Source organism: Strix uralensis, chromosome 4 (genome assembly GCF_047716275.1).
Source record: "Strix uralensis isolate ZFMK-TIS-50842 chromosome 4, bStrUra1, whole genome shotgun sequence".
Classification (NCBI taxonomy): Eukaryota; Metazoa; Chordata; class Aves; order Strigiformes; family Strigidae; genus Strix; species Strix uralensis.
In genome coordinates this window covers 921,638-949,193 of record NC_133975.1, presented here as the reverse complement: position 1 = coordinate 949,193, position 27,556 = coordinate 921,638, and the positions used below count along the sequence as shown (strand labels likewise).

The 27,556-nt window shown below is 54.7% G+C and overlaps 1 protein-coding gene across 9 annotated transcripts in view; it reads right to left on the bottom strand.

The window, feature by feature from the left end:
• DYSF (dysferlin) overlaps positions 1 to 27,556 on the bottom strand; it is a 104,272-nt gene that overhangs the window by 56,445 nt on the left and 20,271 nt on the right. For all 9 annotated transcript variants that reach the window (XM_074865379.1, XM_074865385.1, XM_074865380.1 and 6 more), the window contains 18 exons: positions 24,993 to 25,185; positions 24,318 to 24,473; positions 23,182 to 23,313; positions 22,579 to 22,745; positions 22,163 to 22,277; positions 21,925 to 22,030; positions 21,137 to 21,279; positions 19,868 to 20,041; positions 13,438 to 13,531; positions 13,019 to 13,096; positions 7,982 to 8,163; positions 6,941 to 7,081; positions 5,653 to 5,682; positions 5,026 to 5,052; positions 4,143 to 4,184; positions 1,227 to 1,328; positions 534 to 695; positions 178 to 343 (listed from right to left, as the gene is read on the bottom strand). In XM_074865379.1, coding sequence (XP_074721480.1) covers positions 178 to 343; positions 534 to 695; positions 1,227 to 1,328; positions 4,143 to 4,184; positions 5,026 to 5,052; positions 5,653 to 5,682; positions 6,941 to 7,081; positions 7,982 to 8,163; positions 13,019 to 13,096; positions 13,438 to 13,531; positions 19,868 to 20,041; positions 21,137 to 21,279; positions 21,925 to 22,030; positions 22,163 to 22,277; positions 22,579 to 22,745; positions 23,182 to 23,313; positions 24,318 to 24,473; positions 24,993 to 25,185 — 2,210 coding nt within the window. The remainder of the gene's footprint in view (positions 1 to 177; positions 344 to 533; positions 696 to 1,226; positions 1,329 to 4,142; positions 4,185 to 5,025; positions 5,053 to 5,652; positions 5,683 to 6,940; positions 7,082 to 7,981; positions 8,164 to 13,018; positions 13,097 to 13,437; positions 13,532 to 19,867; positions 20,042 to 21,136; positions 21,280 to 21,924; positions 22,031 to 22,162; positions 22,278 to 22,578; positions 22,746 to 23,181; positions 23,314 to 24,317; positions 24,474 to 24,992; positions 25,186 to 27,556) is intronic.

Genomic DNA, 27,556 nt, shown 5'->3' with positions numbered 1-27,556 from the left:
GGGACAACCCATCTCACCAACCAACCCCAGAGCTGGACTCCTCCTTGGCACCTCCTGGGCTTTTTGTATCAGACCTACAGCTGGGGTGAGCTAAAAGTGATGCATAGAGCCACCCACAGCTCCTCCCAGAGACAGGCAGGGGTGTGCAGTCAGCATGGTCCTCGTGGCAGCACGTACCCGAGTGCTCCTGGGGACCGTCCGTCTCCTCTTGGTAGGGGTCACAGTAGAAATCCTCCAGCGAGCGGATGGTGCACTGCCCCACCACGGGCCTTCGGCCGAATGGCCTGTTGTCGATGATTTTGATGATGATGGGGGGGCTGTACAGGCTCTCCTTGGGTAAACGCTGTGGGCAGAGGGGAGGGACCACGTAACTACACAGAGCAGGGAGGGCAGCTGCTCTGCACCCCCCCAAAGGCTGAGCAGAACAGAATTAGCTTCACCATAAGATGCATTTTTTTATGGGACCTCCAGATGTCCTTCCCACCCAGCTCTGCTATGATCCCATCACTGCAGGGTGGGGACCAGGTCCTCACCACTTCCATGAAGAGCACGCAGATGTCAAAGTTGGGGTTCTTCTTGACATTCTTGATGACGCAGGACTGCACGAGCTGGCCTCCACACTCTACCAGCAGGCTGGGCGAGGTGACACTGGCCAGCTGGTAGCTCTTGAGGTTCCTCAGCCCCCAGGCCAGGACCTGAAGGGTGAGGGGAACAGACAGCAAAGACTGAGCCAAAGGTCTGCCTCCAGGTCTCTCACTGAGATTCTAAGCAACGGAGGTAAACCTGAAGGTTGGCCCACCATGAAGGAGAGATGAATCAACCATGTGGGACAGCCGGTGCTGGGAGAAGCCATGTTGTACAGCAAACATTTCTCTGTATGCACCAATACACCAGGTCCACAACTGCTTATCTATTAATGGAGCATCTCTGGTTTGGGCAAATATCATCCTGGTGTGACGAAGATTGTCCTTCTAAAAAACTAGTGTGGTCCAGGGCTGTGCTCTGCCCTAGAACTCAACTGCTTGGTGAGACTTGTTTTCCCAGCAAGATAATATCTTTTGATAGACAACCCAAGAGCAGAACCAGCTCTCAGCACTGGTGGGACTCTGCATCCACAGAGTCTGGCTTGGATCTCATTTCTGAGTCTCATCCCCCCATTAGGGACACACATTCAGGGTGTTATTCTGCGAGGAGGCGAGCAGCCTCGTGCACTCCCCATCACTCACCTCGATGGCTGTGCGCTGCAGGACCGGTTTGATTCCTTGGGGCACCATGTAAATGTTGGCCTCCCGCTGGGGCGGGGGGTACGGCAGGTCAGAGTCGGCAGACTGCGGGGAGCAGAGATGCCAAGGGCACATCAGGTCATGGCACAATGGGACACTAACCCTATTGCCTCCCCGTCCCCATGCTGCATCCCCCCAGAGTCTCCTTCTCTCTACAAAACTCATCTTCTCCCAGAAGTCCAGGACAGCCTGAGAGGAGATGAGGGCTGGGGGGGTGAATGTGCTTGCAAACTGCTTCTCTCCCTTTAATCTGACCCTGGAAAAGACAAACATCTACTGCTGAGAGCAACCCCTGAGCCTTTCCAAGGGACCTAAGAGGGATCTGCCCTCCATCAAGGTTCAGCCTCCTTTAGGGGTTGAGGGGATGAAATCGCTTCTATCCCACACCAGGACCACAGTGAGACAGTTATGCAGAGCGATGAGAGGGGACAAAGCAGCAGCAGGGGGTGAATTAGTGAAATACAGCTCCTTGAGTTGGACAGAGTGAGATGCTGTGACCAACTCCCAAAAATTAGGAATTTAGTGGTAGCAGCACCGTGGGACGGAGAGTTGGCATTGCCCCCGGCTGCAGGAAGGGGCTGTTGTTCCTACTTATAGCTGCTTATAGCTCTATAAACCATAACCGGCATCTGCCAAGCTGCCAGCCACAGGACAGGGCTCAGATAAAGCCGTCCATGCACAGTGCACACAGAAGATTTCCTTCAGGGCAAGACCAAATCTGGATGGCAGGGGAGGGATTCAAAATTTGCCTTCACAGAGGAGGAAATCAGGGAGCCAAGACTCCCCGGCCCCTCGCAGAGGACAGGCTTTGAGCCCTCCCAGCATTCGGGTTCTTCTTGACCTGCACCTTCGAGTTCAGAGTCACCAAAAAGGCAGGAATGAAAACAAAACCTCTAAAAATGCAACCCTCATCCAAGGGCAGTTGGAACCAATTTAGGAGACCGGCATTCTTTTCAGGCTGGAGTATTATTGCATTAAATTAAGTGTGTATACGCATTTCAATTATAGGATTGGTTCAGGTTTATATATGTATGTATATAAATGCTCTACAAAGGGATTTTTCACGGTGGCATGTTAGCTATACTAGATGCTAAGCTTTAATTTTCATTGGCAATTGCTGGTGGCTGGCGAATCAAGCTGCTTGTTAGCTGAAGACTTTCGGTAACTCCATTTGGGGGCAGATGTCTGGGATCCCCCACGGGGCAGCCGGTAAATGTGGGGCAGGCAGTCCTCCCTCCCATGGACCACATGCTCACATAAGTGGTTAGTGCTAGCAGGGAAAGGGAAGGTTCTCGGGGAGAGGGGGGGGAGTACCTAAGGAGAAGGGAGAGGGGCAGAGCATCCCCAGCATAGCTTGGGTGCTCAGCATTCCTGGTAACCCAGCTACTTACCGAGAGCCTTAACGTCAGGCTGCTCAGACATTGCACCATCAGCATGAGCTGGTCCTTTCTTGGGGTAGAGGAATAGACCAAATGGCCCTTGAAGAGCTTTTCTTTGTGACCCATAACACTTAGAGAACACCAAGGTGTCTAAGCATGGACCGAACCAAGAAGAGCCTCAGTCTGTCCTTGTACAGTGACATATGTTCATTTCAAGCTTTAAATGTGCTTAAATTGCATTTAAGTTGCATAATAGAGATTACATAACTTAGTTTATAGAGATTATGCAATTTAGAAGTCACCTAGCCCATCTCCAAACCCCAAGGCAGGCTCAAACTCCACACAGTCCCTGTGAGATGGCTGCACAGTCCGTTCCCAAAACGAGAGGTTTTTTCCCTAACAGGGCACCTAAATCTTCACCAATGCAAATATCATGTGTTGCATTTATTTATTGTCATTGGACTAAAGATCATTTCAATCCTTCTGTCTTCTGACAAATCTGTATGGGAAAAGGGGAAAGCCTTGAGGAAAGAGCTCCTGCCTGCCCCCCATCCTCTCCAAGAGTTCCTGCCTGCCCCTCGTCCTCTCCAGGTTCAACAGCGGCTTTGAAAGCCAACAGTGCACACTTGGCTTCTAACACTGCCACGTCTTCAGTGAGCACTAGCCATTTCTAAGACCTTCTCAATCTCTGTTGTTTTGCAGTCATTCTCCTGGGTCTCACCTGATTGTATGAGCATTAAATGTTTCACCAGATGGGACAGAAATGAGCAGTGAGTCCTGGGGATAAGGCAGAAGCAAGGGAGGGTTCGGGGTGGTAGTGGAGAACAAGCAATTCCCAGACACAGCTCTCAACCCAGACATAGCAGGCAGGATGGAGGAGACATCCATGAAAAGATCTGTGGGGTGTGCTGGCAGCTGGGATGGTTTGAACAAGGGCAAGTCAGAGGGATTTGGGGTGGAAGGGAGCTCTGGAAATCGTCTAGTCCAACCCTGGCTTTGATACAGGGTTGGAAGAGAGATGAGTGAAAGTCAGCACAGATCAGCCCAGTCAAAGCAGTGGCTGGAAACACCTCCCAGTTTGAGTGAGCAGCTGGGTCACGTTGTTTCAAGAGGGGCTTAAACTGGAAGGGGTCTAGCCCCAGAAGGCTACTCCCATTTGCACAAACAGAAATGCAGCAGAAGGAAGTCTGGTGCCAGCCTGGGTCGTTCAGATGCATCATGAGCCTGAACGATGCATGTGTGAGCCAGGTTCACCATAAAGCCTGTTATCTCCTGCTAAGGGCACTGGAGGCCCTGGGCTGGCATCACTCCTTTGGATGCAGCCTCAGTGGGTTGGTCTGGAGGGGGGTCCTGCAGGGCAGGTGGGTCAGGCCAGGCCATGTCTGAAGGAGCTGGTCTCTCTGAGTCTCTGTTAGGACTTTGGTTGGTTGGCAAAGGCAGAGGAGAAGAGGAGAGTCAAGTGTTTGAGCATAAAAGGTACCCATTGGAGGAGCCCCTCGTAGAACAAGGCAGGGGTGCAGAGCTGTGGAGTGCCCCATCCAGAAATGGCAGTGCCAAGAAATGGAGGAGAAAGAGCAGAGAGATGGTTATGTTTATACAAGCTAATCCAGCTCAGCAGGAGCTGAGCACAAAGATGAGCCCCACACCATCAGGAAAGGCTGCTTGGGTGGAAGAAACCCCATCCAACCTTTCATGGAAATGTGGCCAGGCTCTTTGCATGTCCCAGGTCCCTCCTAGCTCATCTCCCTGGCTTTGGGGTTAACTGGCTCCTAGGGCCACCACAACACTCAGGTAGACGTGCCCCTTGTTCCACTCCCTGCCTTGTGTTGTCCAAGATACCAGCCAGCCCTGGCACCGCTTGGTTCAGCCTGTGATCTGCCCTGTAGGACACACAAGGTCTGGATAGCAACTCTGACATGTTGCCCAAGCAGCAGCTTGGGATCCTGATGAGATTATTTATTTCCTTCAGAGCAACTGGAACAGTCCAGCACGTGCCCTGGTTCATCAGGGGCAAATTCACCATGAAAAGTTGCAAACTTTTCAACTGGGATTTCAGTTGAGGTCCAGCCAAGGATCAGCCCAGCATTTCGGTTTTGGCATGCTTTGTTTGGAAGGGTTGAACACTAGTAGACCTCATGCACACACATCCCACAAAGGTTAAATATTACCCGACATGCCCTGCAATTGGGAACACTTGCTGGGTTAAGCACAGAGCCCATCTCCCCTGTCCTGCTGGTGATCGCTCATGTGACTAAAATCCTGATGTCACTGGCTTGACTCATCTGAAAAAAAGTGGCTGCCCCACAGAGGCACAATTTTAACAATTTCCAAGATGAAGAGACAACTAAATCTTACAGACTCACCTCATCCAGACTGGAGGACAGCTCACTCTGGAGGAGAGAAGGAAAGTACAGAGTCAGAGCAATTCTCATCCATAAGCCCATCCTAAGGCATCCAAGGATGTTTTCCATGTTCCTGCACACCACCACCCCCAAGCTTGAGAAGAAATCAGTGCAGGTGACTTAAAACCATTTAAAATCCAGCATCAGTTAATGGCTTTGCTAAGCCAGGCTGCAGGGTAGGAACCATGCTGGAGCAGTTGGGAAGCACAGCCCTTTGCAATGGGAACGCTGAAATTATCGCAGGGCAGGAGGGTTATGGTGTGTTTGACACCTGAGGAATTATATCTGAAATGGGGTACATCTGCCCTGTTTTAGAGGTCAAAAGTGAGCTGCCCCACTCCCTCCAGCTCTCTTTACCATCCGCTGAAGGAAACTGGCATCTCTACATGGGGATTCCTTCACCCTAAAATAAGTCCCTAAGACAGGATGGACACATTGCCTGCAGAAGCTGGGCTGCAAACAGAATCCACTGCAAATCTCTGCAAGAGCAGCTGATGGAGCTGGGACCCCACAGCTCTGTAGGGGTACAGGAGGGAATGGTTTGAGGGACACAGGGCCTAGGAGCTGCGAACAGGGTCATGGCATTACCTCGAAGCCGGGGATGTGGTGGACAGCTGGCTGTGGAGAAAAAAAAACACACACTTTCCATTTGCACTCCTGGTGCCAACTCAGCTTTATCTGGCAGAGACACATCAGCCCTCTCATAGCTGCATGCTGCCCCCCTCCATGCCCAGTGTTGGGCTCCAAAAAGCCTGGGCATGAGGGCAGGGCTCTCCCTCCAACAAGGAGGCATGAGCAGAACCTCAAATCCACGCGGCTGCTTTCTGCTAGAACCAAACAAGGTCCTTGGAGAGAACTCCCCTCTCCAAGGTCTTCCCCACCCGGTTCAGTAACATCTGAGCAAGGTGAGGAGGAAGAAGAGGCTGCGTGCAGGTGACTCGGTGCCCCATCCCAACAGCAGAGACGGCTCCTGACCCCCACCCAGCAGCACTCGCTGGTGCAGCAAGGTTTGCACCCCTTGCACCCACCCCGGCAGCTGCAGCAGCGTTGCACAGCATCCCTCCGGGAGCAGAGCTGGGACCTACAGCGGAGAGAGGGAGGAGGGAGCTGCAGGACCCTCGTTCCCAATTAGCACCTCGGGGCTGGGAGGGAGGAACGGGGCAGGGAGATTTAGCCTCCCAGTCCATCCACTTTCCCTGGAATAGACGCACATCTGGGCTGCAGCCGGACACCGCGGCCAGTGGAAAAGCCAGAGATGAGAGAGGTGAGGGGGTGGTGCATGCAGGGGGAGAGGGAGGATAGGAAAGCACAGGAGAGCACGCTGGGGCATGATGAGGAGTCTCTCCTGCCCAGGCTGGCTCAAAGCACAGCCTCCTTCCCCCGTGGCTTGTTACATGAACGGCCAGCACTGAGCGCAGCAGCCCGCTTTGGCTCTCCTAAACCCCCTCTGGAATTTAACTCGGAGCAAAGAGCAATGATCTGGGGCCAAATGCACCAGGTTCTTCCCACGGTGCAAAGATGCTGAGGCTTGGAGCTCAGCACCACAGCTGGCCAGGCTGGCAGGGCGTGAGTGGTGCCTCCTGAGCTGGTACCCAGCAGCCCAGGCTTCGGTCTGGCCCCGAGCCTCTTTCCCTTGGCCTTGCTAAAGCCTCCCATCACACGGCAGGGGTGCAGCCAGTGCTGAGCATCGCAGCCAGGTCTGCTCGGAGCAGTCGTCTTCGTGAAACTGAGGCCAGGCAGTCGCAGAGCTGCTGAGCCCAGGCGGGCATAACTCAGTGCTGAGCAAAGGTTGGATCCTGCCGGGTGCTGAGAGGCTCCAAGGGAAGAAGTCAGCGTTGCAATTAGAGACAGGATCAGGTCCGGACAGGCAGCTCACCTTCTCCCTCTGAATCAGCTCGAAGGCAGCCAGCAGCTCCCCGACATTTCTGTTCGCCTTGATGACCGGGTGCCAGGAGAGCCGCGGCGAGCGTGCCAGGCTGGGCTTGCAAATGCAACGCCCCATGAACTCATCCGCACCCTGAAAGGCAATCACAGGCATGGAGAGCTTTCCTCACACCCCACTTCCCGTTGGAGTCCGTCACCCCGCACCCGCATCTCATCTGAAACCCGTCACTCAAAAATCAGGCTCAATGTCTGAACCATTATGGGACCAGTTCAGAAAAAAAGATGGTTTTGATGCCCATATAGACTCAAGCTTTCAAACTCCTCCCTGTAACTACTAGAACTAGAAATACACTCTTTCTTATGCATTTTGGCTTAAACAGGAGGTGAAATTGCTACGGCATCACACGATTTCCAGAGCAGGAGCTCCAAGTACAGCATTAAGTATCAGCAGCTCTTAAAAAGCCCATTTACTGGTCTGCCACGGGGTCTTCAGTTGCCTTTGCTGCTTCCTGATGGTGTCTTTTGGAGGAGGGAGGGCAGAAATTTCACAAGAAGTTCCTGAGACATATTCTACATGCTTTTCACTTACACACTGCTCTTACTTGCTCTTGGGACAAGCTACAGCCCAGTTTTCCTAGGAAGGACTCGAGGTTCTCTCACCAGCCCCCCCAGATGCCATCACTACCTTTGGATACCTTTGGGCAGCTCAGCAAACAACAGTGGATGTTCCCCTACTTGCGTGACTGCTTTAAATCTTGTCCCAAGCTTTTTCCACAAGGAAATACAGTTAATTTGGCCACTCTGCAGAACATGATGTAGATGCATCTTTGGTAACTAGAGCGGGGACACCAAGGACATCACTAGCAGAGCTGTTTGCTGAATTTTTGTCTTCTGAGTGTCCAGCTCAATGTCTGAGCCACCCCAAGATGTTACAGCATTGCATTCCAAAAAGCAGGAGCTATGCCATGTGCTTGTCCCATCCACCCCAGCACACTCACACCATGAAGGCCTAGCTCATGGTGTGTTGACTTACATAGGTGTCATGGTCATATATTTCCACCACGATGTTGGGAGGGGAGTCAGATACGTTCCGGGGGTCCCCAAAGATCTCTATCTCATAGAAGATGAGTGTCTGGTCCCAGGTGGGGTTCAAGGTGTTCTTGATCACTACCGTCTTCTGGCTTTGGTGGAGGAAGGAGACAATGGCATAAGGATCTGTAAGGGATGTTAGACAAGAGGCAAAGGATGAATTAGAGCTATGGGTCTAGGAAGGAGAAAGTAATTCATAGTCATTCAAGGGCCAGCAGGCTGTGCAGGGAAGGCTGTGGACAGGCTGAAGGAGCTGTGGGTCTCTTAGAAACAGCAATGACATTCCAATCCTAACCCTGGCAACTCCAGCAGAGAAGAGAATGAGGTCAAGTTCTCCCACACTTACCCCAGTTGTCTTCCAGTGACTTGCCCTGGCTCCCTTGAACCCACCACATCCTCCAGTGAGGACTCAAAACTGCATGAAGAACCATCTTCTCAAGTTTTTTTGCAGTACCTAGCTCCCTCTGTCTCTGAGGCTCCCCATCTCTTGCATTAGGAGAGGAGGAACAGTCCACCCCGTCCACCTGCACTGACACTGAGGCTTCTGCAGGTTTCTATGACGCCAACCCTAAAACATCTCTTTTTCAAGCTGAAGAGTCTCAGCCTATGGAGTTATTCCTCATAAAGGTCCAATCCAGATCCCTGCTCGATCCACTCTTTTTGGGACAAGACAACCACAACGGCCCACACAACTTAGCTGTCTATCTATGCAGAGACCTTCCTCCTTATCCCACAGCAGCCTCCTTTCCTTAAAAACCTCTGATGAAGGATTTTTTTGCCAAAAACCTTTTGGACATCCAATGAGACCATGTTAACTCGAGCAACCTCTGGCTTGTGATAGCTCCAGCTGGTGCAGACACCGTGACCTTCCCTGGCCACATCTCCCAGCACATCAGAAATTTCATCGCTGTCTGACTTGATCTGTCCTGGTCCAGGTTATCATCATGACTCCTCACCCTGTCCACCAGCAGTGAGGTAGCACAAACGGTTCACCTCTTGCCCTAAGGTGTGGGGTTTTCTCCCAAAAGGATGAGCGTTTCCATGGTGATAACACGGTCATCTCCCAGCTCAGCAGAGACCACAGACTGTGTCCATGATGCACCCAGTCTTTCCTGGGGAGATGCAGGAGGTACCAGCACTGCACATGTGGGTGCGCAGTGATTTCAGGTCAACCCTTGCCGTGAAGACCAGACCATGAAGAAGGTGGCTGGGGTGTTACTGCCTCCTTCCTGGGGTCTTTAACATCTCCAGAAGGGACAGGAGCTGATGATGCAGCCAGCAAGCGGCCAGAGTCATCCTCTCATCCCCTTTGCACGAGCTTTGGTAACCTTCATGTCTTGGGGAGGGGTTTGGGTTCCCAGCACTCTGGGTTACCCCAGCCACTCTCCAGCTGCCACACCAGGTGGCTCTGTGTCTCCCTCGGGGCTGCTGCACCACATCTGCCAGCCCCACGCAGACGTCTCAGGTACTCCAGGGTCTCCGCAGACCCTGTACTTAGGCACTGAGCTGGGACCAAGGTGTCTGACCCCTAATCTGGGACAAAGCCAGAGGTTTTCATGGCCAGATAGCAGCTAAGAGTGAGGAGTAGCCTCCCTTAACAACCAAAGCAATTAACACAGGAAGCCTGAGATCAATTAACAATAAAAACATGAAACCTGAGCCCTCTCTAACACCTTCCCTTCCAGACAGCTTCAAAGAGCGTGTGGCCCAAACCTGCTGTGGACATCCAGCCTGCGCCAGCAGTGGCACTGGGCACAGGGACGGGACAGGTGGTGGCAGAACCAGGACCAAGGGCTGGGTGAGACGTTTGAAACATGCCAGGAGATGACGCTGCAAGACCCTATGGAGACTGAACACCCTTCATAACCTGATAGCAACTACGGGGCCTTGTCAGGGACGAGACCCCCATGGCCGCCGCATCCCACCTGAGTGGCCCCAGGTGGACCCCGGAGCTCTGGTTGCCTGCAAAGCCCAACCTCCACGGTGGCAGGAGGCACCACAGGCCTTTATGGGAGGACACAGGTTACGTCCCCCACCCGGCACCCAGCATGACGTGTCACCACAAGACACAGATACACCAGACAGTGTGTGGGGATCCAGCAGCACCCGGGGGGTACCACCCAGCTCACCCCAAAGCCACTTCCAAGAGACCTGCCAGTGGCTTACAGATAGACCCTACAAATGCAACCCAGTGCTGCACCCCTGCCCCCAGTCCCAGGAGGTCCCCCCACCCTGCAGAACAACACAAACACCCCCACACCAGCACTGGCCTGAGACTGTGAGCTCATGCTGGGAGCAAAACATGTCCTGCCTACCCTGGAGATGGAGGAGCATCCCCCAGACACCTGAACGCAGGGTCGGCTGAGCAGGGCGGCGTCCCCCACCCTCCCTCACCTCTTCCAGGGATGGGGGGCTCAAGGGGGGGGGTGTATTTTCTTTCTTGGCGTCCAGACCTCAGCAGACGTGTTTAATGAGCCGGGGCTGTTTGCGAGGTGGCCGGCTGGAGAGAGCACTATTCACGCTGGGAAGAACCTTTTCCACTTACGCGCTTTTTTCCAGTAAGAGGAAAGCAGAATGCGTTACAATAAACAAAAAAACCATGGATTTGGATTTGCTTTTTTGCTCTTTTTTTTTTTCCCCCCTCTTCTTCTTTTTAAAGGAGGCCTCTATAAAGGCCCTTTGTTTAGACCCTCGTGTGCACAGAAGGTTTATTTTTATAACTGTGTAAAGCCCCCTTAATGAACTCCTTTATGCTTTGTTAAGGCAGCGGAGATCACAATTCCACATTGTGGCATGTTGTTACTCATGTTGTCCTTGGCTGGGTTTTTCCGAAGGAAGGGACTCCCCTCCCCGCTCCGCCGATCGGGGCCATGAGATCACCTCGGTCCCCACCACTTCGAACAACAAACCCTTTGTGGAGGTGGAGGGGAGACGGGACCTCAGTGGGCGCAGACACTGGGTGATTGTTTGGGTGCTCTGCACCTCTGTGGGGCATTTCTGCCCGCCCCCCATCAAGTCCTTCTACTTCAAAATACTGGGGGAAGCAGGAGCCCCTTGGGACTGTGGTCCTGCTGCCTGGCATGGTGATGCCCAGCAGTCCCCGCAGGCTGCTCCCCACTGCAGGGCTGTCCCTGGATTCCATCCGAGATCCGTCGCCCCTGTGCCAACACTGGTGGGCATTCCCACGCCCAGCCCCTCTGCAAATACCCGTGGCAGATGGGCGGCGACAGTCTTGGAGGGATGTTGGGTGCCTCCTCCCTGTGGACATCACTGCAGAGGGCTGTGGGTGCTCCGGGGATACCTGCCCCGGGACCTGCTCACATCTCAGGTGTGACCCCCATCACAGAGCAACGAACTGACAGGGGACTTTTTGCATTTCCCCCACTCCAGCTCTGACTCGGAGGTAGACAGCAACATCCCCCCTGTCCTGCTTTCCCACCTCCAGATGACCCTCCAAAGCATTAGCGGGTGTGGGCAAAGGCATCTTTTGTCACAGTCATCAAAGAGCTGTGGGACCACCTGGCTGGGATGGCCCAGCCATGAGGAAGAGGATGTGGGACCCTCCAGGCTGGTCCCTGCTCGCGTCAAACATGAAGGACCACTCCTGGCACATCCTCCCACCTCCACAGCCACGCTGCAAACGGAGCAATCCTAAAACCAAACCACCTACACCCAAGCACCCTTCAGCATCAGAAGACAACAGAGCTGCCCAACAGATAAAGTGCCATATCTTATTCTGACTTGATTTCCTAACCCAGAAAACATGAGCTCAGCACGGGACATCCCGACCACAGCAGCTCAAGCCCGGCAGTTTCAGAAGTGCCTGAAGCTGTGCTGGGGGCATGTTGAGCAGCAGGACACAGAAAGCTTCTTGCTCAAAGCCCAGGACACCCTTTTCTCCACCTGGGACTACACTTTTTTCCATGAAGGGGCATTTTTTGCACTCCAGTCTGAAGGATGCCCGGTTCAGGCATCGGCTCCATCAAGGAAACCCCCCAGCCATTGCCTCCCAGCCCCCTTGCAAAGTTTCCAGGATGGAGAGCGGAGGAGCAGCAGCTCAATTTAATGTTCGGTCATGAAAACAAATACGAACCGTTTTACAGATTTGCCGCTGTTAGGTTATTTTCCTTTCCAACCGTATTTTCAATCAATTCTTTCATTCCTAATAAATGGGGTCTCTACTTCTTCAGCCCTACCATAGGACAAATCCCCTCCACAAACCCCAGACCCAGGAGACCTGCTGCCCCCCTGCCCTGCAAAGGTGGGCAAGAGGCTGGCCAGGACTCAACCAGCTGGGAGCAAGCTGGATGCGGAGGGCACATAAATCCAACCAGAAACTTCATGAGGAAGCCAGAGAAGAAGGTGCCTGTCTGCTCCAACATCCTAATTACACCTTTGCACACCTTTTAATTTTTCTGAGCACGTCTCATGGAGGTTTCTGCCCTGTGTTCCACCATCTTAACATCAGCCCAGAGCCCTCCATCCTCCCTGCAACCCCCACAGCTCGCACACTGCACAGAGGGGGGGCTCAAGGTGATGTGCCACAGTAAACATCCCTGCCCTCCACTCTGTTTTTATTTGTCATGCCTCTGAGCAGTCTGTTACCCAGCCTTGCCACCAGCTTTCAGCTTCACCTCAGTCGGGGAGAAGGAGCTATTAGCAAAGCAAACAGCTCTGACTCACGGCTGACCTGGGTAACTTGTGGTTTCTGGTTGGTTTCTCACATAACAGTTCTTGAAACTCTGCTTCTTTTTGCTGATGGGAAATCAAGCTACCAGGCTGGTTGCCTTGGGAAAGCCTCATGCTGCTGTCTTTTGTTGTTTGGCTGCCAAACACCCTTCATTTCAAGTCAATAAATACCCCAAAATTTGCTTTACAGACCCCACTACTCCCCAGCATTCGTTACAGCAGTTACAAGCACAAGTTACAAGCAGTTACGAATTACAAGCACAAACAAGCGAACGTGAGCATTTGGGCTTACCTGAGAAGCTGTCCTTATCCATGGCGATCAGATCCCGTGCCTGGTACATGTAGCAGCGGAGGTGGTATCTGTTCCCATCTGGATAGCGGAATGAGAAACATTTAAGAGATGAGTCCTGGGATGAGTGGAGGGCATGAGGGGTTTTAACCAGCCCCAGGCTCGTTCTGAGGGCAGCTTGGCTTCATCCTTCCTGTGGCTTCCCAAGAGAGCACCAAGCCCTGAGCATGTCAACATTCCCAGGGGGATGAGCCGTGCCCCATCCTTGCCCAGACCCCCCTTTCCATCCATCTGCACTCAAGGGGGGGGGCGAGAGGAAGAGGATGGGCAATGCTTGGCTATGGGGTCCCCACAGCAGAGACCCCAATCCAGCTCTCACTGCAGGGGAATTTCACCTTCCCCCCCAACCCTCAGGGCCTTACAGTCAAATATGCACGAAATGGTGGGTCTGTTGACACCAAAACTGAGGGTGGAGACGGATTTGCCATCATCGCTCTTGTCATCTGTCACTCCCCCCTGTAAGACAAAACAAGGGAAGGTCAGTCATGCTGGCACCCCCTCCACAGCCAGGGCTCCCCATGGGGTGGGGTCCTCTGGGGTATCATCCCCATGGGTGTCCAAGAGCACTTGGGGCTCCCAGTGCCTCCTGGCAGCCCACAGAGGGACCCTCAGGCTCTTCTGCCCCAGGAGGGTTGAGAGGATGCCAGAGGGAACAGGACACGACAACAAAAGCAGCCCAAGGGCCACCGACATATCCCCTCCCGCCTCCCAGCACCTCACCAGCATGGAAGAACCTCTCCACAAAGTTCACCATTCTTGGGGCAGTAGTTAATAGTTAAAGTAATTTCACAAAGTCCCTTTGCAAGCAAAATTAATGGAGTATAAAGTTTGTGAACGGTGATATGGATGGTGTCAAATGCAGCCAAATGCCCCATTCATTGCCCAGGGGGAGCCTCCGCCAACCTCGGCCATCAGCCATCACTTTTCCCTCTTCTTGTGTTGACCTGTGAGAGTGGCCTTTTATCACCTCCTCACTGCCCCATTCGGCTCAAAATATTTAGTTGCAGGAAAAGGAGCATAAAGGTAACTTCCCGGTGGGTGTAAATCTGATCTTTAAATATTTTTCAATTATCGAATACTAGGGAGAGACAGGAGGGGTGTTTAAAGAAAAAAAGGAAAAGAAAGAAGGAAAAAAGGAAAAAAAAAAGCAGGTCCAGGATGGAGTTTCCAGAGCCCGGAGCTGCCTGGTCCCAAAAATGTGTCCGGAGCTGAGGTGGTCTGCAGAGCCCTCGATGCCTTTCCAGGCAGGAATCGCAATTACCGCGACATTGTCTGTGGAGGAAGCCCTGGGGTTTGCGCTGTGTTTACGGCACTGAGGTCGCGCCGAGGGTTTGCAAGGCAACCGCCAGCGCTGCCTTCCCTTCCTCACCCCCCCTCCCCGCAGGAGCTGAATAGCTCCTCAGTTATTTTTATGACCTTTCTGCCCGGCGAACCGTCAGTCCCCCCACCCCGATCTGCACCCGCTGCCAGCCTGGGGAAGGGCAAGTGGAGGAAGCCAGGAGCTGAGGCAGGCAGGGATTGCTCTCTGAAGCCCACAGCAAGGGCTTGAGGACCCCCCCAGTCTGTCCATCACGGGGAAGGGGGCCTCCTCACACCCCAAAACACCATGGAAAGCACATCTTGGAGAGGGAAAGCTGGAAAACACCCTTGCTCAGGACTATGATTTACCCTTTGGGGTACCCCAGTGACCTCCCTCCACCCTCTCCCCACGGGGTTCCTGGGTGTGGGGTCCTGCAACAGGACCCTGTTCACAGGGCACGGTGCAAGGTAGCAGCCACATGCCTCGGGTGTAGGAGCACCAGGGGACAGAGGTATCCTCCTCCTCCTCCTCCTGGTGGCATCCCACCCCTCTGCCCCGAGCAGGGCTCCTCTGCAGCTGGCTTTTCCCACCAGGACCCCCACGCTTGGTGCAGCCGGTTGGCATTTGGGGCACTAAGCTGTAGCACCGGTGCTCTCCACCCTGACCCAATCCCGGTGGCACCACGTGCCCACCCTGGCTGTCAGCCCCCTGATTTAAGACACGTCCCTGCTCTTCTCCTGCCTGGGGAACGGTGGTTCAATCACGCTTGGTGCAGAGCCAAAGTTGGGGCATAAGTACCAGCAGAAACAGGCAAGATTTTCCAGCCTGGCATGGAAACCCAAAGTTCTCTGTCAGCCAAAGGTTTCCCTCAGCTGATTTTTGGAGGAGGATGGGAGGGAATGGGGTTTTCAGGGTGGGAGGGCTGCTTGCAGGTCCAGGGCAGGGCCCCTGGGCTTTCCGTCAGAAATCAGAGACGGCCTCAAGCCGCAGAGCTCAGCTCTGGGCTTCCCAGAAATGGAACTGAGGGCAGAGACGTGCCTGGGGGCCACACCGTGTCCTGCAGTCCTTGTCTTTTAATGACCATCAGTGACGAGCGAGATGCCAAATGGCAGATCCCAAAAAAGCTGGGACACGTTGTCACAGAGAGGGAAACCCAGGAACAAGCTGATATGATGGAGGTGATGGCCAAGCCAGCAAGCCCAAGGCAGAGGAAGGCTGCCTGGCTTATATGGAGGGGGGTGCACGAGCAAAATACAGGCAGAAAGAGAGGAAATGCCAGGATAGTGCTGCGAGCAGTGGTGTTACACTGGCTCTGTGTTTCGGGTATGGGTGGGAGAGCTAAAAGCCTTCTGCATCACCAACTTCTGGGCCTCAAGCTCCCCATTAGTCAGCTGGGACCCGTCACAAGAAGCAATAAGCACCAGGCACGTTGGGGGTGTCCCCGGGGGTGGAGGGGGATGTCAAGTCCCAGGCAATGGAGACGGGGGCAGAGTGGTCATGGCAGGGGTAAAGGGGGTGGCCCGGGGGATGGGGTGCTTTGCCCAGAACACTCATGGACTCACCACGGGCCTACTTTGCTAAGCAGAGTCTTCCCTGAGCCACCCGGAGACCGTCCTAAGGAGTGGGTGGCTGCAGGAAGGCTCCAAGGGCTGCCAAAAAAAATGGCCCACCACAAAGGGAAGAGCCACCATCCTTCTGCAGCGGAGAGCCCACGGCTGGGGGCGGCAGGAGGGAGCAGGTGAACCAGTAGGACGCAACATCTGAGGCAGCTCAACCCGCCCCAACGGGCACCCCAAATCCATCAGGCGAATTGCACCCAAGGCAGCCAAAACCCGGTGCCACATGGCAGCACCACGAGCCCTTGTAGCAGCATGTGGCCCAGCTTCGGGCAGCACCGTCCTGCGAGCAGCCACGCTGCCTGACCCTGACACTGCTCCGCGTGAGATGGGGTGTTGGAGGGCATCCCCCCTCTCCCTATAGTTTGGGGTCAGTGGAAGGATGGAGAATGTGTGAGCAGCAAAATAAAAGTCTCTGAGCAAAAGCAGGAGTGAGCACGTGCTTGGGGAGAGCGACCATGCAAAAAAACTCAGGCACACGTGTGCGTGCAAGTATGTGTGGGTCTGGGGGATGGTCATCACGCAGTGGGGCTGGGCAAGGGGCAGGACCTGGGATCACCCAGTCACCCAGCAGCCCCCCCAGCTCTGCCCGCTGCTGGGAGTTGGGCCAGCTGGGAGCAGACACTCGCACCCCGTGGGGTCCATCCGAAGAGACGCTGAGCTCACCCTGCTCAGCTCCGTGGGGGCAGCACCGCCAGAGTGGGGTTTTTTGGGAAAACCTCTGCCGAGGAGTCCCCAGCTCCTACAAAACTCCCGTCAGCAGCTGGGCAACCCGCTGAGGCTCCACTTTCCAGCTGCTCACGGCTCTGGGTCACCCTGAGCCCGAGGTGTGGGGGTTCAGCAGGTCTGAACAGCAAGGACCACTCGGTTTAGTAAAGCTGAGCTCTGCGGGCTGAGCATCCCCGGGAAGAGGGAGGCCCCGAGCACCGTCCGCACATTCCTGCATCCAAGACACATTCCTGCTGCTCATGTTTGGTATTATCTTCCTGTTGGAAACCAACCCTTTCGAATAGCTCAGGGAATTAGCGCTTGGGGTGTTGGCTTGTTCTGTCTGACTTTGCACTTTAATCCTCCCTCCACTTCGGTTTCCCTGCCCCACCGTATGGCTCCTTTGCTGGACGGCAACCCATGCCACAACCACAAAATTGCACAAATGCCTTTCACGGAGAAGGCAGCAGATAACAGGAGCGGGATGGAGCAGACAGGAGGGGCTTCGGGAGGCTCCAGCAGCCAGTGGCAGCCCTGGCTCCAGGCTAAAATCCAAGCTCCCTCTCCTGACAGTATCTTGATTCTGCTTCAGTGTGATCGGAGCCAGCGGCAGAAGCTCCAAGTCCATCTGGGGGCCCTGCTGAGCTGTGACACCTCAGCCTGTGAAAGCCACCTCCCTCAGCCCACGTTAAAAAAGCTTTAGGAATAGATACAGCGGAAAAATCAGTGCCCACCCTTCCCAGCCCTCAGCACCCACTTGTATTTTCCCATCCTGAGCACCACTTCACTCCACCACCCTTGATCCCTCCTCCCGCTTGCAGTTCCAGTGGATGGAGGGGTTGGCCCTGTGAAGGTCCGCAGGGTCTGGGGTTGCTGGGTAGGAGACACTATGTAAATTTAGGTATTATTTTGGGATGGAGCATCCTGGAAAAATACGTAAGTCATTCAAGCGAGAGAGGAGAGCTGGAAAGGCATGAAGCTGCAAAACCAGAAAGTATGGCGAGATCATTTATAAAGCAATCCGCAGAAAACCAAGCAACCACAGAAAATGTGGCCAGTAACCCCAAAATATGAGGGCACCAGGGCAAGCCAGAATGACCTACTGCGGAGGGGAATTCGGAGAGCGGAGCCCAAAGGGCGGGCGGTCTGGTCCTGCGCCCACGGGCTGCTGGGAGCCAGAGCCAGGGCCGGGGAGGGATTCACCTGCCGCTCTCCCAGGCTTCTCCCACCTGAACTGGGGACAGCATCCCCCAAAATCTCTGCACCTGAAGTAAATACTAGTTCTTGTCAGCCGGCATCACCCTGCCCGGGCGATGGTTCAGCTCCCAGGAGCAGCACGGTCCTACAGCAACAGGACCCTGTGGTCACCCAGGACAGTGCTGAGGGTTCTGCTTGTCTCTCGCTGACATTCAAGCAGGGGAAATTTATGGCTCAGGCATTTGCCTGACACAAGGGAACTGGATATTTGCACTGGAGCAGCCGTGACCTTTATGGAAGTCTTTGCTGGGGGTGGGGGAGAGAGAAAAACGTGGCAAGGCACAGCATGGCATGGCACAGCAAGGCATGGCACGGTAAGGCAAGGCATGGCATGGCAAAGCAAAGCAAGGCACGGCATGGCATGCTATGGATGGCAAGGCACGGCATGGCATGGCATGGCACAGTAAGTCAAGGCAAGGCATTGTAAGGCAAGGCAAGACACGGCATGGCATGGCAAGGCAAGGCACGGCATGGCATGACATGGCACGGTAAGGCAAGGCAAGGCACAGCATGGCATGTCATAGCATGGCAAGGCACAGCAAGGAAAGGCAACGCAAGACATGGCAAGGCATGGCATAGCATGGCACGGCAAGGAAAAGCAAGGCATGGCAGGACAAGGCAAGGCACAGCAAGGCAAGGCAGAATGACTGCTTGTTTTGCTAGGATTGTTTTCAGTTAGAAAATAAGTAAAATAAGAAACTGGCTTTGTTACATGATAATATAATGAAAGTTATAGATGTAACTTTGGCATAAAGATAAATGAGAGATGTGGGAGGCTCTTAAGAACTGGGCACTCCAACTCTAACTGACACAGCTAAGAAATGCTCAGAAAATAAATATGCAAAGTAGATAACACCTGGAAGGGGCAGCCCCTGGCAGCCTGGGGCAGGTGGGGGTTCAGCAGCACACCAGTGACACCAGGGGAGAATTAAATCAACTGGGGACCCCCTGCCACCATGTCAGCATCTCTAGGAGCGAAGCAAGCAGCAGCTCCCGGGCACGTTGCCACTTTCATGAGGCTTTTTTCTTCTCTTCCCCTTTGCTTCAGCCTCTGCTCCACATGCAGGAGGGGCAGATTTTCCTCCCCCAGGCCTCCCCCACATCCCCTGGCACCCCCAGCAGACGGGTCCATCAGCAGCCAAACTCACAAACCCATTTCATTTGTGGGCTAACAACGGTGAAGAGAGGGCATGGCCGAGCCCCTTGGAAAACCACATGGCTGAGCAGAGTCCCAAGGCAGCCCCATCAGTCACCCCCCCACCAACCTCCCCTCATCCCCAGAGCCACGGAAGGGCACGGGGGGGTTCCTGCACAGCCCCACGGGTGGACACACACCCCATGTTGTAGGGTTTTCCAGCTAAATCCTCCTCAATTGCCTCTGCGGAGATGCAGAGGAGTGAAGCATCTGGCTGAAAATCACATCAATGGGCCCCAAGGTGAAGGGGGGAGAGAAGCCAAGGTCCCACCAGCAGCCCTGGGGGTGCCAGGACCCCCCCGGATGGGGCCACTGTGAGCTCAGGGCCGATACATGCGAACGCCGTGGAGCCGCCTGTGTCCCAAAGGGGCTTCTGGGTTTGAACGCTGGATGGAGGGAAGGACAGAGCAGGGCAGGAGGAAAAAAAAGCCAAATGAGGGGGGAAAAAAAAAAAGTCCTATAATAGGGGCTTTGTGCTGCTGTAGTTGGTTCTTATTTAGTTATTGGAAAAGCCAAAGGATTATGAAATCCAGTGTATTAAGAAAGCCAGAATATTAGCTAAACAAACAGTGGCGGGTGCAGGCGGCAGATAACAAGCGGCAGATAATGAGCTTTGCTCCGGGTCCATTCCCTGGGATGGGACGAAGGGTGGGAGCAGACCCGACCAGGCTCCCCCTCCCAGGCAGCAATTTTTGGGGAGAAAGGTGTGTACCTACCAGGGCCCCCTCCAAGGCGAAGACGGCGGCAGCCCCGGTGCGCTCCAGGGGCTCCATCCTGCGCCTCCAGCGACGGCGACGGAAGGTGTCGGTCCGGCGATACTTCAGGTGGAAGCGCCAGCCGAAGAGCGAGGCGTACTCCCAGCCCTCCCCGTCCAGCTCCTCCTGCTTGTGCTGCCAGGCAGGGATACGCCAGGGCTCAGGGTGGGGCTCAGTCCCACCACCCCACAGCCCCTCTGCAGGTGACAGTGGTGGGACCCTGGCACAGCCAAATGGCAAAGCCACTTGTGTGAGGGGCTCTCCAGGGCCAAGGCTGTGCCACCCAAACCCGGGTCCAGCCTCTTCAAGCTGTTGCCTGCTACAGTTGTCCCACCCCGTGTCCTCCCTGTATCTCTCCACCTTAGAATCACGGAGGAGCATCACAGGATCATTCAGGTTGGAAAAGACCCTTAAGATCATCGAGCCCAAGCGTCAATCCAACACTGCCAAGCCCCACCCTGGGGATTCAGCCCTTCATCCAGTCCCTGGGGTAAACCCCACTTGGAGAAGGGTCGTTGGACTGGGGGCTGCCCCTGCTGAGCAAGGAGGGGGCTGCATCCTGCCCAGGCCTGTGGAGCACCAATGCCTCCATCTTCCCAGCCTGCCCTCCACTTTGCCACCACCTCTGATCCCTCCCAGGGCCACCATGGCTCTGCCACCACCGGAACTTCTCCCCGGGCATCAGTCACAAGCTCATGAAGACTTTTTCTCCCCAGAGCTCTGTCACCTCCCTGTGACACTTGCAGCCCTTTGGCAGATAGGGTGGCAGGGCCTCCCCGTGCTTTCCAGCCACAATTATCTAGAAGAAGTGCTGGAAAGGGAGGCAAGTGTCTTGGGGAACTGGCTGGGGGGAGGGACGAGCGGCAGCGCTGAGTTGGCATTTGCAGTCCAATTGCACCACCTAGAGGGAAGCGGGACTGGGACAGGGGACAGACTGGGAACCACTGCCAGTCCCGGTCCCCTGAGCTGCTTCGTGGCACTGGTGGAGGTCTCTGTCCCACCCCACAGTCCAACCAAGCACGCCCAGAGTGGTCTCCACCTCTGGGAGATGTTGACCCCCATGGTGGAAACCAAAGAGCCTGCTGCCTGCTTCAACACGGAGACCTGGGCCGCCAGGCTCCAAAGCACAGCAGGTCTCTGCAGAAGGCCAAGCACCTCCACCTTTGCACGGAGAGACGGGGACACAGCCCCAGCCCGCTCCCACCCACTTCTCCCCAGCCCCCATCCTACCTTCCTCATGGCCTCCATCTGCGCCAGGTCCCTCCGGCGAAGCCGCACCCAGCGCCGCCGCCGATTGGTGTGGTACATCTTCTCAGCCGGCACCCAGGCCTTGGGCTTGCGGTCGGGCGGGATGGTGATGCCGTACTCCCAGCCTTGGAGAGAAGGAGACACCTGGGTGAAGGCAGGAGAAGAGCCCCCCCCACCTCGCCTCCCACCAGGGACCTCTCCTCACACCTATCCAGACTGGAGCAGCTTTAAGCGCAAAGGTTTGTCCAGATACAATGCGCTTTCCCAGTTTGCTGTTCCATGCAGATGATGACCTACTCATGCTGCTACCCAATGGAGGTGGCCCTCAGGGGATGCCCAGGTGGTGGATTCCTGGTGTCCCACCAGCCCTTGGCTCAAAGTCACAGCCTGGGGTCTGCTCCTCTCTGTCCTTCCTTCCTCAGGCAACCCCAACCCTTGTGACCCTCTCGGATGTTCTCTGGCCTGATGGCCCATTTCTCTTTCACCAGAAGCCAGGTAAGATCCTCCAGAAGAGCAGCCTGGACTAACCCCAGCAGCAAGGAAAGTGCTGCCTTTGTGGCTGCCCACCCCACAGCCCCAGTCTCAGCCAGAACAAGGGGAAGAGGGTACCCCCAGGGCCTGACGCCCTTCTCCTGAAGCCAGTGGGGCAGCTCACACAGCCACGAAGGGGATGTTATCATCCCCGGTGCTGGATGGGACCGTGGAAGGAAACACCACGATGGGCAAAGGGAATGAAAACAGGACAGATGCCCAAAACTGCTTTCTGATACCTTTCTCATCCACAGCTCTGTTGAGATCCGTGTCCCACTCCACATCTTCCCACTTCCAGCCTGGAGGACACTCAATTTCATCTTTATGTAGGACCTTCTCCCCGTTCTGTGGGACGCAGGGGTGTTTTCAATAAAACGATGCCCAGCAGATGCCTAAACCTCTCCTGAGCAGCCGGGGGCTTCCTGCCACTGCAACCTGGGGTGGTGCTTAGCCCCCGGCTGCCCGCTCTGCCCTTACCACATCAGTGTAGGCATCGGTCATGTGGATCCACTGGCCTCCAGGCAGACGGACCTGGTTCTCAAACACCTCCTCCACAAAGCTCAGGTGCCCAGCATCCGCGTCGTGCAGCAACCTGCACCATAGGGAGATGTATGGCGTCAGGGGCTCCCCTGGGTGCTGGGGCCATCATGTCTGTGAGCACCTGTGCAGCACCAACCACCCCAGGGACATCAGCCAACGCAGAGATGATGTGTTTTACATTAATGTTGTTGCCTACCAAGGATGGGGAAAGCAGACGAGGAACCCCTGTGGCACCCCAGCCCTCCATCCAGCTTTCTGGGTGACCTTGCCACCAACTTAGCATCTGCTCAGGTTTTTGGGGTGCCTGGGACAGCCCACCCAGGCTCTGCTCTTGGCAGAAAACCATCACTCACGTTTTCTCCGGGCAGATGAACCAGTCCCCGGCCCAGGTCCAGCCCGTGGAGGGGCGGAAGCTGTCCTTGGGCAGCTTGATCTTGCCGGTGACATCTGAGTATTTGGGGTAGGTCAGGCCAGTTGTGCCCCAGTTCCCCACCAGCGCCAGCTTGGTCTGGTTCTCATACTGGGGGAGCAAAAGCAGAGAGGTTTTTGCATTGGAGGCACAAAATCCCATGAATAAACCTTTTGAAATCCTGTCAATAATCCCTTCTTTCCTGGAGAGCCCCAGCCTGAGCACAGACCTCCTGGGAAGAGCCTAACCCCCCCACCAGCCCCCGGCCCCATGGGCACCCCATGATTTCCTCCCCCTGCAGGTGGAAGGAGATGTGAAGCTGCAACGTGGCTTTACGGCTCATTACCAACCTTCTCCCCGGCCTTTTGGGCTGGATGTTGGTGGAAACAGCTCTTTCTTCTCACAGTTTGTAGGGGCTGATGCGGCCCTCACCCGGCAGTGCTCTCACCCATGGTCCAGCCCACCCTCTCCCCTCCATGGTGGAGTTGCTACCCACCCTGGAAAGGGAAAAAAAAACCCTTTCTGGTGGTCCCTGAGAGATGCTCACGGTTTCGGCGAAGACGGAGAGCTTCCCCTCGGCATACTGGTTAAACTCCTTCTCATCGACTGACAGCCCGAACCAGAGCTGGACCCGGATCTGAGCTGGGATCCTCGGCCCCATCGCCTCCTCCTGGGGGTACTGCCAAGTGCAGAGCCCCATTAATAACCCCGAGGAAGATATTAAGGGGGGATGCTCGGGACACGAAGCTGGGGGAGGTGGGAACGACGCTGCCATAGCCCCAGCCGGGGGGTAAGTGGGACATGGAGCGTCCCTGGGAATTGGGACAACATCAACAGTGTGTAGAGCACTTTGGGGATGACCTTGAGGAGCTTCAAAGCCCCGGTGGTCAGGGCTTCTGCGCCTTGGTGAGAAACCCTTCAGGGCAGGACACCGAACCCAGCCAACATAATTCAGCAAAAATAGAAAGAATAAACAGGGAGATGTCTCATTGCCCTTTTTTCTCTCCCTCAGTTACTTTTTTTCCCCTTCAAGTGATGCTAGTTTTCCATCCAGAGCTAAAGTACAGAAAAAAACAATATATTTTAGTTCGTCTTTTGCTGCCAGCTGGGCTTGGGGTTTTGGGGTTTATTCAGTTTATTTTATTTCGCTTTATTTTTTCAAAGCTTGTTCAGCACTGATTGTCTGCTCCCAAGCTGGCACGCAGCAAAAGGCCAAAGAAATATCATTTGAGATGTGAGAAGCTTGGTAAGTGCCTGGCAGAGAGGCCGCAGCTTGAATTTCCTGGGGTGGCAGAGGGTCAGGAATTTTGAAAAACATAAAATAACGTTAAAGAATTAAAAAATAAAACATATTTTTTAAAAAAGCACTGTCTGGGCCAAAGTGCACCCATCTTCACTGCCCAGGAACTTGCAGAAAATATGAAGATATTCATGGGGATCTGCTGCAGACCCACGTAAGAGGAGCTGAACTCCACCAGACGCACAACCAGGCTCTCACTGGGCAGGAACAAGCTTCAACAGGGTCGAAATTGGGGCTGGGGGTCCTCGGAGCCCTAGGGCCTCTTGGGTTAATGTTGTGTTGGGATTTCAGGTTCCCCTGCTTGATTTCTCTCTCTTTATTTTTAGAGAAAAATGTTTTAAAAATTAGCACCACGCATGCACGTACATCTGAAGCCAAGGTACCTTCAGGAAGATGGTCTGCAGCTTCCCGCAGTTCTTGCCACAGCAGCTGGGGATGTTCCTGGAGAAAAGGACCTCATGGGCCGGCACACGGGCGTATGCTACGCGCTTGTCTCCCTGCAGCATCCAGATCACTATATCGGGCAGGCTGTTTTGGGGCTGGAAAACACAAAAGCCATAGTGTCCAACCAGGGGGCTCCAAACAAGCACAGCAGCTGCGGAGGGATGCGGGAGGCTGGAGAGCAGCCGTATCCCGAGTCCAACTGCCAACCCAAGCCCATGGAGTGAGACCAGTTGACCCAAACCCCATCTCAGCAGCTCCAGATCCCAGTTGGGTCTCGCCAGGGCAGAGCAGCCCCCCATTTCTCCCATCCCTGCCCTCCTCAGCCAGGCCAGGCCAGTTTTGGTTGGGGGTTCACTGGCCGTGTGGTAAAGCTCTGCCATAAACCTCAACAGCTCAGTGCCAAACATGGCCCCTTCCTAACTCGGTTCCCATCACTGCGGTGGGGACATGGGTGCAACCCTTGCACGGGGGGACAGGACTCTGCCTGTGAGAGCAGTGTTGTCTCGTTGCTTCCCCCCACGTCACCGGGTGATCGCTCACAGCCGTTGCACCGTGATGGAGGGCTTGGGAAGAACAAGACCCCTCAAGGTCAAAAGCAGCTCCTGCAGCATTACCTCCTCTGCCATGGCCTTCAGCCTCGAGAGCCAGTCCTCTGCCTGCTCCAGGGCTGCCGACAGGCTCGAGTCCTCATGCTTGAGCTTCAGGGCTGCCTTCACTATCTGCTCCAGGTTGGTGCTGCGAAAGCGGTACATGTTCTGGTCCAGGTGGGTGCTGGCCGGCTTCCCCAGGACGTCGGGCAGGCTCAGGCTGTGGGGACGGGCAGAGATGCAGTGTTAGCAGCTCACTCACTGTCTCATGGGGTTTTGCTGTCTTTTTAAATTTTTTTTTTCCTCCTTTTCAGCAAGTTTCCAAAGAATTAACAAGCCACCAAAGATACATTTGGGGAACACGGCAATGCCAAGAGCAAAGGAGCTTCGAACTTCACTTGCAGCCCCAACATATCACCCCCAGCAGCCAGGATGAGGCCCTGGCTGAGACATACACACCACGCACGCACACACACACACACATTTTAATACAAATTGATTCAAGCTGCTGGATAAATGCTTCAGGAGTCTGGGAGGATCATCGCTGCGCTGAGCTGTTTAGAGGTTTTCCTGTAAAATGCAGTGATTTACGGTCCTGCTGTTATAAATGCTCTTCTTGCTCCCGGTTCCCAACCAGCAGCCCCCCACCAGTCACAGCATTCCCCCCTCGGGCTGGGACTGGGCTCCATAAACCCCATTTTCATTGCATGACAAATAAGCAGGACAACAACTCTCGTGCTCATTGAGATGTGCCACAGACAGACACACACAGTTTCAGGTAGGAAAGGGCTGGATGGTTGGGTTGGGTTGTGCTTAATATTGCTTAAGATTAATATGATTAGAGGACTGAAAGGATCAACGTGATGACAACCTCAAAGAGATCTGGGAGGATCCGGGGGAACCTGAGGTCAAAGTCACACTATCGCATCTGACAAACTAGCAAAAACCACAAAGAAGAAGAGACGAGCAGGGAGGTGGACAACCTGGACCCGAGAGCCCACAGCACCATCCTTCCCCAAGGGCTCTGCCACCCTGGGCCAAGAGAATGGTTGAGATGACCAAAGAGTGCTTATGAGGCAGGTGGCAAAAGGTGGGAGCATTGAGTTCATCCGCGGTGATGGGTCCTGCGCTGGCTGTTACCGCTCCAGGTATGGATTATTAAGAAAAAGCAAAAGCAAAAAAAAAGCAGAAGAAAAAAACTGAGAACATCAGCATGCTAGCACATAAACGTGTGGTGCATCCTCGTGTGAACATTGTGCTTCCAGCTGGGGAAAGATGCGACAGAATTGGACAAAGTATGAGGAAGAGCACAAGGACAATCAAAAACATGGAGTCTCTTCTGCAGAGGGACTCTCTGGCCCCCCCCTGCATATTTCACCACGCTCCCAGCCCCGACAGGGAATGGTGGAGGGGTTGACTCATGGGCAGCTCTTCCCAGCTCCAGCACAGAGCAATCCTCGTGCCACGGGGGACAGGCCCAGGAGCAGAAGGACAAACCCCACCCTTCAGGTCAGCTCTGCGGCTCACCGGCACGAAGGAGCTGCGGGAGCCGCCTGGACATTAGGAAAATGGACATGAGGAAAAAATGTTTCCCAGCAAGAGTGGTCAGAGAGTGGAATAGGCTGCCCAGGGAGGGGTGGAGTCCCCATCCCTGGGTGTGTTTAAGGGCCGTTGGGATGAGCTGTGGGGGGATGTGGGGTAGGGGAGAACTTTGTAGAGTCAGGCTGAGGGTTGGACTCGATGATCCCGAGGGGCTTTTCCAACCTGAAGGATTCTGGGATTCTGTGATCCGGCTGCAATTCAACATTTTGGGGACTTGGTTCTGCTACGACTCATCTTTCCCTAATTTTGCCCATTTGTATGCTACTTCCAATTCTTTTCTTTTCCAGAGAGCTGTCGTCTTCCATCTCTTCATGCAAAGGTCTGGAAAAGATGTGGGCAAGGCGATGCCGGCAGCACGTCACTGTTTTCCTACTGGGAACAGGAGGTGGGTTTCCAGACCCGGAGGAGGATGGGAAAGCACTGGAGAGCAGCAGGGTGTTGTCCCATCCCTCTAAAATCCGGATGGAAAGGAGCTCTGCCCTGGCTGGGTGGAGAGACCAGGCTTGGGGAGCCACAAGCAGGTCCAGTTGCACAGCTCAGCTCATCCCCCCAGGGCAGAGCACACGGAGGGGTGAAAAACCCCCCAAAAAGCCATCGGAGTTGTTGCAGCTGCCCCCACCCTGGGTACCACCCTTGCCAGTCAGCCCCAGTCCCTGCACCAACCCCTCGCAAAGACAGAGGAGCCGCATCCCACGGGAGCCGAGCACAGAGCAGGGCCAGGAGCCAGCGGGAACCACGGGCTTGGCACATCCTGCGGCCACATTTTTCCCCTCCTCTCCTGGTTAAATGAATTTGTTTTGGAGGGCACAGCATCCCTGGAAAACCCAAAGCCATGGTTCATCCCTCAGGTCCCATCCTACGTGCCCAGGAGCAGGGGGGTATCAACAGCCTGATGGATGGCTCTGACCTTTCCAGCAGAGCCAGCGTGCACAGAGTGGGAGGGCAGTGAAACACATCTCCTTTGTGAGGCTCAAAAGCAAATAAATAGG